The sequence below is a fragment of the Glycine max genome, chromosome 13 (genome assembly GCF_000004515.6).
Source record: "Glycine max cultivar Williams 82 chromosome 13, Glycine_max_v4.0, whole genome shotgun sequence".
NCBI classification, from domain to species: domain Eukaryota; kingdom Viridiplantae; phylum Streptophyta; class Magnoliopsida; order Fabales; family Fabaceae; genus Glycine; species Glycine max.
Window position 1 is genome coordinate 883,016 of NC_038249.2, and position 16,443 is coordinate 899,458.

At 30.3% G+C, this 16,443-nt stretch overlaps 1 protein-coding gene across 1 annotated transcript; it reads right to left on the reverse strand.

The window, feature by feature from the left end:
- Positions 1-221: 221 nt before the first annotated feature.
- Positions 222-9,872, reverse strand: LOC100814197 (triacylglycerol lipase 2). The gene is made up of 9 exons (XM_003543947.5): positions 9,670-9,872; positions 9,491-9,598; positions 9,202-9,342; positions 8,984-9,094; positions 3,244-3,387; positions 3,036-3,076; positions 2,823-2,908; positions 2,622-2,717; positions 222-654 (listed from the first exon to the last, which is right to left on the reverse strand). Exons 1-9 carry the CDS (start codon positions 9,844-9,846, stop codon positions 335-337), a joined length of 1,224 nt encoding a protein of 407 aa, XP_003543995.3. The 5' UTR covers positions 9,847-9,872; the 3' UTR covers positions 222-334.
- Between the last annotated feature and the right edge of the window lie 6,571 nt (positions 9,873-16,443).

The window sequence follows — 16,443 nt, forward strand, 5'->3', positions numbered from 1 at the left end:
CTTTAGTAATTCAATACTGTTATTTTTTCATTAATATTCTGTGAGTGAGTGTGTGTTACCAATACGTGTGTGTGACAATCAAGTGACGAGATAGAGTTCTTTCCAACAAAATTGATATTTAGAGCTTGTAAGATCAAGCACCTATGAAGGCATGGTGCAATGTAATCAATCATGTAATAGTGCGGGTTTGGTTCAGTCGTATCCTTCTCTCAGTGAGAACAAAAAATAAAAAATATGATTGATTAGAGAGGAAAATGTAACATTTTATTGAACAAACTTGATGAAAAAGAAAATTTTTACATTATTTAAAGTGCAATCACTAATAGTTGTAAAATCAATTAACCTCGAAGAAAACTATCATAGGATCATAGATAATTTGGTTAACATTGACACCCATAATAAAATCATAGTGAGAATAATCTTCCGTAAACAATACTACTAACTTGTTTCCATCATGATCTCTAAGGTCATTGAGCAAAAGTTGCACATCCTTTACATTGGATAGCGCATCTTGTCTTCCATAGGTGAGGAAAAGAGGAAATTCATTTGAAATTTTGGTCATGTCATAAAGAGGAGGAACCCGTTGTCCATAGTGTTGCATATTTTGTCTTTGGTCACCGTAATCATACTTTGCTATTTTTGCTGTTCTAATCACTTCTCAAAAGCGATATATAGGAACGAAGAAGCACACAAGAATAGAGTCAATAAGAAATTATCTTAATACAGTACACCTAATCTATGAAGCAAGATTCTGAAAGAATGTAAACATTTATGTGTGCAAGTCTAGAAAGAATATTATGTTGGAAATTTATATTTCGTAATCTAATTGTGAAATGCATATTTAGCAACTACTATATATATTAGTCATTTATATTAAATAAGTTCAATTTATGTGGTCTATTTTAGTGAACCTGCATATTATCATAGAAATTTATATAAGCTTAACAAGTGTATACTAGTATTCATCTGTTAGGGGATAATACAATAGCTCAATATAAATAAGGAATATGTGCTTATATGATCTTCAATATACTAAATAAAACATTGTTTGTCTTCTTCCCATCTAAAAAGAAAGGCTATTATTTCATTGATAAATAAGTAGATTTCACTAAAGAAAATCTATATATAAAATAATTGATTCCTGACCTGTTTGTGATTAATTGTTGGTGTTCTTTTTAAATTTTTTTAAGGGTCAAAGATCACAGGTGTCCCTCAACCCATTAGGTTAAAAAGAAAGGCTATTATTTCATTGATAAATAAGTAGATTTCACTAAAGAAAATCTACATATAAAATAATTGATTCCTGGCCTGTTTGTGATTAATTGTTGGTGTTCTTTTTAAATTTTTTTAAGGGTCAAAGATCACAGGTGTCTCTCAACCCATTAGGTTACAAAGATTAATTTCGCTTGTGATACATAGGTGTTATTAACCCAAGAAAATTTTATACATAAATGGAATTGAACATAAATTTTCTTACAAAATAGATTATTTTCTCACATGTGAATGCAATGAGACCTTATATCAGTACTTACATCAACCTTTTATGGATCTAGATATATATTCAATTCTTAACCCTCTAACATATATAATATAATGTAAACTATAAAACCTTTTGGTATTATATTCTATTTTTTACATCTTTTTGTTAATATATTCTTAAGTCAACCATGATATTGTTATATTTTAGATGTATGATTATAGAAATTTTGGCTTATATATTTAAGAATTAATAATTACGGAATGAAGTTTTAATGAAGAAAAGATCAAACTTACCGATAGATAGTATTATTTTTTAACTTGTATATTATTTTTAGGTAAATCAGATATCTCTTGACCAAAAGTCAAAGATTAATCCTTTGAGGTAGTAAGATTCATTTAACTTATATATTATATTTTAAGCTATTTTTTTTAAAATGAAAAATCTGATATTTTATAATTCCAATTTCTTTATAGTGCACGTCCACACATATGTACGAGTGGGTGGGTTTCAAATATATGAACCGTATATACAGTGACGATGGATCTCTCTTGGTACTTCTTATTCTTATGTATGTATATGTATTTTGTTAGTTAATTAGTGTATAATTAATTTTATATAGTGTAAAATAACGATACTTAAGGTTAGATAGTGTATAATTATGAAAAGTTATGTTGGTTGTTATTAATTATGATAACGGATAAGGTGATAATTAATGTAAAATTAGTTGTAAATTTATTATTATTATTATAACGATTAATATTATTACCATTTAAAATAAAAATTTATTTCAATCTTATGTGTATAAAATAATAATTTTTTTAAAAATTAATTATTAGAAGTTAGATTTCTGAATCCGTTCCAGTGATATATATATATATATATATATATATATATATATATATATATATATATATATATATATATATATATATATATATATATATATCAACAAGATAGTCTGACACCCTTGTATCAGTTTTGGAAATATGTCACACACTTCGACATTTCAACTACAAAGAGTGCCTCTACTTCATAGTTTCTATAATTAATCTGAAATGCGCGCATGAAAGAAATGCTTCAAAATCAAATGACACTTGGTCACACACCTGATAGAAATGTTGCTTATAATTAGTATACTTACTTTGACATAGATGGATCAAGTTCTTGGTTGCTGTTGGCGGTAATCCATGATCAAGATAGGCATTGAATGCAGATGAATTTAGGCAGCAGTTTGGACCTAAAATTTTAGAGCAAGCAATATCAAAATAATCATCAGTATGACACATAAAAGTGAAATTTAATTCTTCGTCGTATATTCTTCTTGCCATAACATTCATGGTACCTGTGATTAGTGTCAGTAGGTTGTTTGAGCAGTTGATCAGGTTTAGAATATGGCAGATGCCTCCCACTAATTTGCTTGCAGCATCCCTGCTCGTTAATTAATTAGAAGAATATTCATCTTCAATTCCATTGAAATTCCTTACTTTTTGTATCCAAAAAGCTAACTCATAAATTTATGCCGAATAAAAAATTGTAAAATTTCAAGGTTAATTACCCGTTTGGAATGAATTCACGGAGGCCTAACCAGTATAGAGGCTGTCATATTTATAGAAAAAGGAAAAAACAATGAATTCATCAAGTCAAATTGTATTTGTTGATAATGACATGATATTAAGATCCTTGGCTAGAAACATGATATATTGCTTTCCATTATAAATTGATATTTTAATATGCTTGGCTATATGAGGTGGCTTGTGTCTCACGTCAGCTATAAATGATTGAGCAGCAGTTCTTGCCACCGGCGACGTGACATGATTCAAGTGAGCAATTGGGCAAAGTAATGCAGCTGATCTCAACATGTCCAACAGTTTCCCTCGAGACAAATCCGCTAAAACCATTAAGGTTCCCTGAAATTTCACGTTGTTGTTATATACATATATACACACACTAGAAATGTAACAAGTTTAATCATCCTTAATTATATGCGTGGAATTTGGTCTTTGCTGTCATGCTTTCATCATAAATTTGGTCCCTACACCAGCTGACCTATTCCCACTCTATATATGAACTCAAATTCTTAATATAACATAGTATGATAAGACACTGTACGACAGTACGATGATGCAGGAAATTCTTTTCTTTTCTTTTTTTGACTAAAGGATAAGGGAAATTATACAAATATAAAGATAAATAGATGATACATGTTAGAATAATATAAACTTGATTTAGCCCATTAATCAAGTGTTAGGCTCATTAAGTTTGCACTACTACTCAAAAGAAAATTCTAGAGAAGTATAGAAATAAGTAGAAGTAATATTTAATTGGAAGAAGTGTGTGTAGAACTAAATAGTTGAGACAAGTGTGTAGAACTCTCTTAAAGTGTGCAAAATCTTTCTTAATGTATCTAGAACTCTCCCTTGAAGCCTATAAAAGGGGGAAAGATTGTCATTTGTAAGTGAACCCAACAAAGCCAAAACAAAAGCATTTCTTAAGTCATAAAACTAGCCTTCTTTCAAATACTCTCTCCTCCTCCATTTTTCTCAAGTACTTCTTATAACTTTCTCCTTTCCAACAAAGTGGTATCAGAGCTTAGGTTCTGATAAGAAACTCTATAGTTATGGCAAGCAATGGAGCGGCATCCTTCCAAGTTCACTTCTAAAGGGGAGCACCTATGACAATTGGAGCATTAAAATAAAGGCCCTTCTTGGAGCACATGATGTTTGAGAAATGGTTGAAAAAGGCTACAAGGAGCCGCAAGATGAGACTTCACTATCCCAAGTACAAAATGAGACTTTAAAGGATTCAAGAAAGAGAAACAAGAAAGCTCCCTTCCTCATCTATCAAGCATCAAGTGATGATGCATTTGAGAAGATTTCTGATGCAACATTCACTAAGGAGGCATGAGATAAGCTTCAAACCTCTCACAAAGGACAAGACAAAGTAAAGAAGATGAGTCTCCAAACTCTAAGATGTGAGTTCAAATCCTTACATATGAAAGAGTCAGCGTCCATTTCCAATTATTTTTCAAGAATTCTTGCTTTTTCAAATCAACTAAAAAGAAATGGTGCGAAGTTAGAAGATGTAAGAATTATGGAGAAGATACTATGCTCATTAGATCCCAAATTTGAGCACATTGTTCTGACAATCGAGGAAACCAAAAGATTTAGAAACTATTACGATAGAACAACTTCAAGGATCACTGCAAGCTTATGAGGAGAAGCATAAAAATAAGCAAGAGATCATTGAGCAACTCTTCAAGATGCAACTAAAGGAGAAGGAAAAAGTCAAGGAAATGAAAGAAGTCAATGAGGCCGAGGTAGAGGTCGAGGTCATTGCTGAGGACAGGTTGGACGTGGCAACAGTGGACGAGATTCAAATTTCATCAACAACAATTACGAGAAAGGAAAAAGCTCAACAAGAGAACATGGAAGAGGCTATACAAGCACAAGGTATGATAAATCTCAAATCCGATGCTATAACTATCAAAAGATTGGCCACCATGCTTCAGAATGTAGATTTGCCAAGAATAAAGTTGAGGAGCAGACTAACTATGTGGGGCAAAAAGACGAGAAGTTTGAAACGTTGCTCTTAGCACATGGAGGTAATAAAGGTAGCCAAGAAAACACATGGTACCTTGATACTAGTGCAAGCAACCATACATTTGGAAAAAGAAGCATGTTTATGGATCTTGATGAATCAGTAAGTGGCAATGTCTAATTTGGTGATAATTCTAAAACTTATGTAAAAGGAAAAGGTAAGATCTCAGTTCGTTTGAAAGACGGAAGACATGAATTCATATCAAATGTCTACTACATCCCAAATATGAAGAACAATATTTTGAGTTTGGGACAATTACTCAAAAAAGGCTATTATATTCACGTGAAAGATTCCAGTCTTTCCGCCATAGATAGGAGAAACAATCTAATCACTAAGGTACTAAATGTCAAGAAATAGGATGTTCTTGTTGAATATCCAAAATGATGTTGCAAAATGTCTTAAAGCTTGCTACATTGATGCATCCTGGCTATGGTATCATCGATTTGGGCACTTAAATTTTGGGGGCTTAATTTTGCTATCAAAGGAGAAGATGGTGAGAGGACTACCCTCTATTAACCACCTTGATCAACTCTGTGAAGGATGTTTATTGGCAAGCAATTTAGAATGAGTTTTCCAGAGGAGTCAAACGCAAGAGCTAAGAAGCCACTTGAGCTAATACATGCTGACGTTTGTGGGCCAATCAAGCCAAGCTCACTAGGTAAAAATAACTATTTCGTCCTTTTCATTAATGATTTTTCAAGAAAAACATGAGTCTATTTCTTAAAGCAAAAATCAAAAGTCTTTTCCGCCTTCAAGAAGTTCAAAGCTATAGTGGAGAAAGAAAAGATCAAAGCCATGAGGACTGACTGAGGTGGAGAATTCACTTCCAAAGAGTTCTGAGAGTTCTGTGAAGAGAATGGAATTAGACGTCTCCTGACGATTCCAAGATCCCCCAACAGAATGATGTGGTGGAAATAAAAAATAGAATGATCCTTGATATGGCTCAAAGCATGCTCAAAAGCAAGAAAATGCCAAAATAATTTTGGGTAGAAGTTGTGACATGTGCAGTTTATCTGTCCAATCAATCTCTAACAAGAAGTGAATGGGGAAGGACACCACAAGAAGCGTAGAGTGAAAGAAAGCCTAGTATCTCTCACTTGAAGGTTTTTGGGAGTATAGCTAATGTTCATGTCCCAGGCGAGAGAAGAGCAAAACCTGATGACAAGAGTTAGAGATTCATCTTCATCGATTATGATTCAAGTTCTAAAGGGTACAAGTTGTACAACCCAAACAACAAGAAGATGGTAGTCAGTTGAGATGTGGTGTTTGACGAAGAAGGACAATAGGATTTTGAGACTCATGAAAAGGAGTACAACTTCTTTCCTCTGCTTGAAGAAGAGAAGACATCTCAACATGTTCAATAAGAGCTCAACCTATCAACATCAACCACTCACGAAGACACTTTGCCATCTCCTGAGAGTGAAAGGGTCGTGTAACACACAAGAACCCTCCAAGATCTTTATGATTGAACTGAGAGATTGGATAATATCACTCTATTTTATCTCTTTGCAGATTGTGAACCAATGGACTTTGAAGAAGCTGCACAAGATAAAAGATGGAGAGATGCAATGGACGAAGAAATTACATCCATCAAGAAGAACGACACATGGGAACTCGTCTCCCTTTTGATAGCTTCTAATTTTGAGTATATTTTGGGGTAAAATTATAAATGAATTTGTAATTTTTCTCTCATAATTTTTCCCTTTTGAGCAAATAATTGTTAAATTAGCATCATTTAAGTTTTTGTGAAGAGAATATTTAAAGGGATGAATTTATGATGCATAGTGAGTAAAATAAAGCCCAAGACAATAGGGATACATAAGAAAAATAGAGCTAATTAAGGAAAATAGACTAATTAAGGAAAGTAGGACTAGTTAAGGAAAGTATGACTAATTAAAAAAAATAGACTAATTAAGGAAAAAAGGCTAATTCAGTAAAAAAAAAAAAGAGAAAAGAAGGAAAAGACACAACAATTCTAAGAGAATACAATTCCTTATAGAAGGAAAAAGTCAGAAGAAGGAAAAGTAACCATTAGGAGTCATTCATTCCTTCCATTCCTTTTTCTTATCTTATTTCCCTTCACTAAATATTCCCCTCTTGCAATTGTAAAATTTCCATGACAATGAAAGGTTAAACCCTCTTTGTTGGGAACTTGGCAGCCAACTATTCTTGATTTAATTTTTCTTCCTATCTATTTATGAATATTACAATTGTATTATCTTTTCTTGTACTTAATATTATTGCTTGTGGCTTGATCATCTATTTGCATGGTAAGTTTTAGGGGTAGCATTGGAAAACATTACTTTCTAATAGAACTGAGAAAGAGTATCTAAATAAAGTCATCGCTAGGGATAAGTTGATATTTGTTTAGCCTGTTATACATCTCTATTCTTAATGTAATTTACTATTTTAGCTCTGCAAAGGGATTTGAGAGAGAAAATAAATAAATTAGGCTATTTCATGTGAGGGAACAAAGTTAGAGTATATTAGCAGATGCAAGTGTAAATTGAAATAATTATAAATAGAGAAAAATCATTAACATTACATTAAGGAGTAGCTCTGATAGGCTGAATTTACAACATTCTCATCTTCTGAATTTAACTTCTATAATAATTGATTTTTCTTTTCCTTTCTGCTTTTTAATTAATTAATTTAAATTGTTGTTTAATTTCTCCTTTTCTTTGATTTAACTTTTTGCCAATTTAAATTATTGTGGATTCAATACTCGGACTTCCGTTTTAATTTTACTGTTTTTTGGTGCACTTGCCAATCCATCCACAAGTTTGTGGCTCAAGCAAGAAACTTTATCAAGTTAAGAAGCTTACTTGGAATGGTAAATCAAGTTTAAGAGGGGGTGTTGAATAATATAAACTTGATTTAGCCCATTAATAAAGTGTTATACCCATTAAGTTTGTGCTACTACTCCAAAGAAAATTCTAGAGAAGTGTAGAAATAAGTAAAAGTAATATTTATTTGGAAGAAATGTGTAGAACTAAGTAGTTAGAAGAAGTGTGTAGAACTCTTCCTTGAAGTGTGTGAAATCTTTCTTAATGTTTTTAGAACTCTCCCTTGAAGCCTATAAAAGGGGAAGAGGTTGTCATTTGTAAGTGAATCCAACAAAGTCAAAACAAAAGTATTTCTCAAGTCATAAAACTAGTCTTCTTTCAAATATTCTCTCATCCTCCATTTCTATCAAATACTTCCTATAACTTTTTTCTTTCCAACAATACATATACTAATAAAAATTAGAGTTTAATTAGTTCATCCATGATATAACCTGGTTTTACACATCATCCCATCCATTACAAATAAGCATTTGTAATACTTATATGATAATTATTGTAAAGAACAAAAAATTTACCAAACATGATAATTTAAGATTAAATGATTTTAAAATTATTTTTAAAAAGTCAATGCATATGTAGTCTTTTTTTCTTCTTCTATGAATTATAAGAGATATAATTTAAAGAGATATTAATCATTTAACATTAAAATATACATGATTATATTAGTAGATGTTGACAATTTATTAAAAAAACGTTGTTATAGATCTTTTAATTCCATACCCCCATATTAGAAATTTAGAATGTTATCCTTTATCTATAAAAACATGCAAAAAAAATTACATATTTTCCCTCAACTTAATTAATTATGATAGAATATCTAAAAAGACTGGTTTAGAAAACGTATATGGTATATTGGATGCAGATTGGAGATACTTTCTAGTTTTCTAGTAATCTAGGCTTCATATATAATTCCCAATAGTTTTGAAAGTCTAGGGGTACTGGTAATCGAACCTTTAAAGCATATGGAATCAAGACAAAATTCAGTAAAAATATAGGCTCCTAAATTGTTTAACCTGACTTTACAAAACCTGAAAACAAAAGAAAGAAATTAGGAACATACCAAGGAATGACCTGCATAGTGCATTCGCTGGCCGGTTTGATTGTACACATACTGAACAAAAGCAGGAAGATCATACCTAGCTAATTCATCCCATGACCAATCCCAATAAGCCTACACATACATACGTAATGAACAAATCATTTATATATTCATTAGAGTAGCTATCAACTTGGTTTATTCAGTTAAAATGCATGTATCTCAAAAGTAATTAAAAGAACCATGTCATTAGGATGAAGTGATATGTGCCCGCGGCTATATTTTGTGCCACGAACATTGGCAAGCCACACATCATATCCATTGTCTGCCAAGATAAATCCCAATGATTCATCTGGAGGATTGACCACCCATACTATGGCATCCTGAAACCACACAAACACAAATTAATTAATTATCTTGGTTCAATCAATACTCACACTTCTTCTTCCACACAACATGTTTGCTTCTCCGATGTATCTCTGTCTTAACAAACACAAATTTTGTTTTGCTGATAAAAAAAAAAAAACTTACACAAAAGAGACCATGTTGTAATAGCACCGGTGGCTTGTGGGCTTTCTTACCAGACTGTCCCGCGGGCAACCTCTGCAAACTCAGGATGTAGCCATCCTCTGTTGTAGCCTGGTCCCAACAAAAAAATAATTCCCTAAAATGCGTTCATAATCAATGGGAGGTAGATGAAACACGATTACCTTATGTTCTTCACATGTGTAACCTTGTGTCTCTGCCACTTTGCAGATACCATCAGTATCACGAATAACTGAAAAAGATTTTGGCCATTCACTGTTTGAGTGAAGCTGTTCTTTCCCTTGTGCTGCTGTAATGCAAAGCAAGACTACTGAAAACAACCTAATCAGTGCGTCGGCCATTGGCAATGTGATTATGATCCTTGTTTCAACATAAAATGTTAACATTTTATAGCCTTTTATTTTGCAGTGTAAGGACAAAGAAAGATGAAGACGTTAGTGGATGTTAATCTTTGCGATGTAATCTTTTATATATATGGTAGTGTTTCAACTAATTTTCAACAAAAAAAAATATGGATAGGTTAACTACTACGTACACGTTATTCCATATATCCCTAATCGCATTAAATGTGTTTTTAGTTACTTTAGTATGGTACGAGGTAACTGACAGGTTCCCACGCTTAGCAATTTGCATAGTTTCATTTGATTGTGTAAATACTTTTTGAGTTTTGACGTTAACTAATACGTTAGTTGAAAATTCTACTGGATAAATATTTATTTTCATATAATTATTATAATTATAAATTATAATAAAATTATATTATAATTATAATTTAAATTAAATAAATACTTTTAAATATATAAATTATATTTTAATTTATAATAAACCATTCTAATTTTGATATAATGTTGGACAGATAACAAGAAACCCCTTAGAGTGTTATATCTAAAAGGCTCATTTCATGGTGTACTTTGTCACCATTAGATACACTCTAGTGTTCTTATTTGTCCCAAAGATGTATTTATTATAAGATTGAGAGAGGACACAACTTCTGTATAATTATTCCCACGATCGGTAAGATGACAATTACTCAAAATATTAACAATCATGTTTTCAGGAAAAAAAATTAAAGAAGACATCTATCTATTAATATATATATATATATATATATATATATATATATATATATATATATCAATATTGACAATTTATTTCATAATTTACTAAAAAAGGAAATTGTGCAAACCGATTAATATTAATATGTTAATTATTTGAATTCAATATATACTATCAAATATATTTTATATAGGAAAAATCACATAATTAAAACATTTTTATTTATGAATGAAAATTCGATTTTATAATGCTAAAATTTAATATTAGCGTTAAAACATGATATCTTCTGTAAAAAAATAATAATTAATCATCTGTTTTAAACGCTATTTTCTTAATTAATAAATCATAGACAATAAAAGTTTTAAAAATGATAGACAAATTAAAAAATCACGAACAATATATTATTAAAATAATCAGACAATTGAATTAACACAAGAGAAACTGTGCAATAAAATTAGTACAACAGTCATTTCTATACCATATATATATATATATATATATATATATATATATATATATATATATATATATATATATATACACATATATATATATATAATCGATTTTTTCACCCCAATAATACAAAAAATAAATATTTAGCCAAATAATACTAACGCAAAAAATGGTGAGAAATCAGTCGCCTCAAAATCGATTTCTCACCTGCAGTTTTCTTTACCTGTCACCAAGAAAAAAAATGATTAGCGACCAAAATATTTAGTCGCAAATGGTTAACCAGGGTCGCTAAAAATAGTAAACAATTGAATTAGCGACCGAATTCAATGCATTGCAAAACCTCTAGTCTCTAAGTCCTTAGCCACCGAATATTGACTCGGCCACAAAGACATAAATTTCGGTCGCTACGTTTTTCGTTGCTATTTTGTTTGGGACCAAATCAGCGACCGAATTATTCGGTCACCAAAAAATAATTAAATTTCAAATAAAATTAAATAATAGATAACTTTTTGTCGCTATTGGATGATTAATTATAAATAAAAATTAATAATAAATACATTCAGTTTCCAATTTAGTCGCTAATTTTATCATATAAAATAAATTAAAATAAAATTTGGTTGCTATTGAATAATTAATTTTTAAATGAAACTAAAAATAAATAGATGAAGTCACTATTTAAATTAAGGTTAATTACAAAATTTGTCTATCTATTTTGCCTATGTCACCAAATCAATCACCTTATTTTTAATTTACTTTTTTGAGTCCCTCTATATTCCAAAATTCATTATGAGTTTATATGATCCAACAAGGGTCCAATGACTTCAAATATCTTTTGCAATGATGAAAGACCCAATGACTAAAGCAAGACCAAAAAAATTTAAGAAGTCTTTCCAAAGCTTAGTCATGCAAGTGCCCAAACCAAGAATTGTCTTAGTTGTACAACTTGAAGATAAATTCAATAAACTTAAAGACAATAATTATTTTGAAGAGAACAATGAGTCCAATAGTTTATGCTCAAGATGCAACTATGGGCTGAAGTTTATTTGGATGGATTACATAGCTTTCGGTTTAAAGAACTAATTGAGGCCTAGCTATTTTCTCATTTTCTTATTTTATTTTCATGTAATAAGTTTAGATGGTTGTTGACATCTTTTAGGTCAATTTTTATGATTTTAGGCTTCCCAAATTATTATGGTCATTAGTGGGGTTTTGTTGTTAGTGGATATTTAATGTTAACGGGAATTTAATTCTAAGTGGAAATGATGTTTAGAAGGAAGCCTAGCCTATAAGTAGTAGGAACTTTGTAACATTGAGGCAGATTTGAGTCTGAATGAAAATTTGACTTTTCTTCCTTTTGTGAGAGCTTCCCTTAGTTCTTGGGTAAAGAATTGAATTTGATCTTATCCAGACAACTTGGGACGATCAAATCTATGACTTATCACTCACCTTCTCACCTATTTCTTGAGTGTGGCATCAATATCATTTTCTAAAAGAAAACCAAGTCAATTTCTAAGTTTAAAAACTTCAAGGCAATCTGTCCCATTTCCGTGTTCATATCATGAGTCCCCTTATTTTAATTGTTGACTAACTGTTAACTATTGAGGAAGGACTAGAATCATGGTCCTTGGAGTGAGAAGCAGACTCCTTTACCACTATACCCACATGTCCATTTGGATATTTGGTGTAAAATATAATATTAATATAAGTTTTATACGAAGATAGTTCAAAATTCAAACTTTATTCTTTTTTAATTAATTATATTTTTATAATGTATAAGATTAAATTCTATTTCACATAAATTAGAATATTTATACTTATCTAAGCTTTATTTTTATTATATATATTATATAGGGAGACTAATTAAAAAATAAGGGAACCAATTTCATAAAATAAGCAAAATAGGGGAATAGATTTTACAATTAAGCCTTAAATTAAAGTCAATTCGGGATTTTAGTAAATACATAAGTTACACATTGCATCTTATTGAGCCTTGCTTAGTGCACATGTTGTACTAAAGTAGTGCACATGTTTAACTAAAGTCAAAATGGATTTTCATCAATCCATAAATTCCACTTACACCATATTGAACTTCAATGAATCATTAGTGTTACACGTATGCCTTATATTTTAAAATACTTAATTTGATAAAATTTGACTATGACATATATTCATAATATAAATGGTATTTATTTATTATAATTTTTAAATAATTATATAAAATAAACAATTATTTTTACAAAACACAAATTAAAAGACTAATGATAAGCGTGATTTATTTATCTTAATCAAATAATGTAAATATTGGTTTATTAATTTAAAAATATTACTAATATATTAATTTCAATACTTTTCAATTATAAAATGTAATTGAGTATATTATATATTTATTAAGATTTATAATAAATTAAAATTTTAGTTTCTTAATTTTTTTTCAAGAAAAAACACATGTGGTCGCTAATCTCAAAATATTATTTAGTCTTACAACGACCGAAATAAGTTCGGTCACAATCATCATAACATAGTGACCAAATCTTATTTGGTCATTATCTTCAAGTCCATTTCGGTCACTATAATACTTTTACAATTAGATATATAGCGATCGAAGTAACAATCATTTTTTTTAGTGACACTTCATTTCAGTCGCAAGTTAGCCAGCATGATTAAATGCAGTCAAAAAATCATTTACAATTAGTGACATAAACTTTTCACCGCTAAATTGTATTTTTCTAGGGAACCAATTTCATAAGGTATTTTTTTATAATAAAAAAACAGTTCAGAATTAGAACAAAGTTCTTTTTCTGTAGTTGCATTTTTTTCGAAAATTTTGTAACTATTTTTTAAAAAAGTTTAAACCTTTTTTTTTATTTTTTAAAAATATTTAAATACTCAATATATATATATATATATATATATATATATAATTTAGTTAAATATTTATAAAAAAATACATATATTTAAGTGATCTAATTCTTTTACCCAAAAAAATTAAATAAATAAAACATGTTCAATTTTAATAGTATGCATTAATGTGAAACTATGAGTACTTAAATATAATTTATCTAAAATAGTATTTTAAAAAAATAATTAATCCTTAAATGAATCTAGACAATTTTACTGTTTTGTCATCGCTCTCAATTTTAATGTTGTGTCATTCCTCTCTATTTTTGACTTGAGTCGATTTAGAAAGGCTTTAAAATTGTGTTTGGAAATGGTAAAAATTAGACTTTGGACTTAGTAAACTCCTTTTATAATATAATTAGCTAATTATGAGTTAATATATCATATTAAATAATAAAACTTAATGTAAACTCAAATTGCTACTATTATTAAAAAGACATTGCAATTGAACCTAAATGATAATCCATAAAATAAAATAAGATTACACATAAAAAGAAGATTACACGTAAAATTCCTAAAACATACATAATCAGGACCATAAAAACAAACATAAACGATAAAGTCATTGATGAAACACACTTCATAACATGTTGCCCGCATGAAATACATACTTCTTAACAATAGGTCAGTTCTCTTTTGGAAACACTTGTGTCAAATATTAACAAGATATGGACATACAATGCAAATTTGTGAATACCAAAATTATTGGTAACCTAAAATGCAAAAACATTACCTTGACAACATTGTGCAGTGTAATATTCAAATAACATTAAAAGTGAGGAGGAAAGGGACAAAGCACAGTCGCCTACAGAGTATACCATTCAATTCAATAAAAAAAAACTCTATACGACACAGAAAGTAAGAAATTAACAAGAGTAAGAAACTTACCTCTCGCATAACTAAGACAAAACCAATAACTATATATTGGCCAAAATCTTTATCTTGTATGATTGTCTGTTGCAAAGTGCCATCAATAGTCCCTGTAGGATCCTAAAATTAAAATTCTCATGAATCAATATCCCAAAAATAGCAATGTAATCGTTAGAGACTAAATTAAACTTGACTACCTTAAGTGTAACTCTCATGTCGCCAAAACCGTTGGGGGTACAAGTTTTGACAATGATGACTATTAAAGGTACACGATAAAAAATATGATCAATAGACCCTAACAGTGTCCTATGAGGTGTGCCATCAGCATTTACCAATCTTACAGTTATACAAATTCAACAATCAATTGAAGGTTTATGTGTAACAAATACAATAAATGTTTTATGGTAGCTAACATTGTGATCGAACGAAATCTATAAAGAACATAACCATGGATTCCTATTAAATTCACGATGTGTTTCTTGGTGGGCACACATTATGAATTCTTGAGTTGGGAGTGACTCCCTAGATTATTGATTCATCATGACAACTTGTACGACCCCTGTGGGACTAGGAATAAGTGTTGTTAAACTAGAGGACTAGAAGGGCGAACAAAGGATGGGAGGTCTAAGTCATCAATGTCCAAAAACTCCCATGGATTATTGTTCACGATGAATGAAATTTGTGAAAAAAATGCTTTGAAGATGATTAGATATTGAATTTTACATCCATATATTACCCATATTTATACAAATAAATGAGTTGAGCTTTGAATGAAAGAGATAGCATAGTTATGGGTCGTTGATTGTTGTCGGTGCTATCTCGGCCACTCCTTTTCCAGCACAAAGGACAAAGCTCTGCAGGATTCTTGACGGGTGAATAGTAACCTTATTTACGTTAATGTGTTATGGGTTGTTGATTGTCATTGGTGTTATCTCGACTACTCCTTTTTTGGTACAAAAGACAAAGCTCTATATGATTCCTAACGGGTGAAAAATAACCTTGTTTATGTCAATGCTTGGAGGTGTAGGGCATTATACATCCTTGCAAATGAGCAGTGGGAAATAAGAAAGCTCTATGAACCCCATACATGTTCAAATTCATCAATCTCACAAGATCATGCAAAGCTGTTGCATTTGCTTATCAGTAAAAGCATCCATAACTTGATTGAAAATGATCCATCAAATTCAATGCCAACCTTGATAGCACACATCAAAAGCACCAAAGGATACACCACCACGAACCACAAAGCATGGTTGGCAAAGTCAAAGGCTATTGAAAACATCTATGATAATTGAGAAAGATTGCACTATGATTTACCGAGATTGTTGCAAGATATGCAGTATTTTCTTCCTAATGTGATCGTGGAGAAGGAAACACTGCCAATACCACTACAGGGAGGTCAATCAGTAGAGGGTTTCGTGATGTTCCATCATCCTTGTTGGAGTTTCAGATCATGTATCAATAGCTTTCAATATTTACATAAATAGTATACTAAACTCACATAGCAATTATCTAACTTTTCTCCATTTTTACTACTTATTTTGTGTAAAACAATAGGAACTTAGCTTCTTCTGGATTTCATTTAGAAGATGCTAAAATTAAGTAAATAACATTAATTTTGGTTGTAATTTTGTTGTAGAGAGTAACAAAGAAATGGAAGA

Excerpts from the sequence above, each read along its gene's own strand:
- LOC100814197 (XM_003543947.5), bottom strand. The coding sequence starts at position 9,846 with ATGGCCGACGCACTGATTAGGTTGTTTTCAGTAGTCTTGCTTTGCATT. Across the intron at positions 3,077-3,243 it reads CTCAATCATTTATAGCTGAC|CCTCTATACTGGTTAGGCCT; the intron begins GTGAGACACAAG and ends TAAATATGACAG. Across the intron at positions 2,718-2,822 it reads CCTACTGACACTAATCACAG|GTCCAAACTGCTGCCTAAAT; the intron begins GTACCATGAATG and ends CTAAAATTTTAG.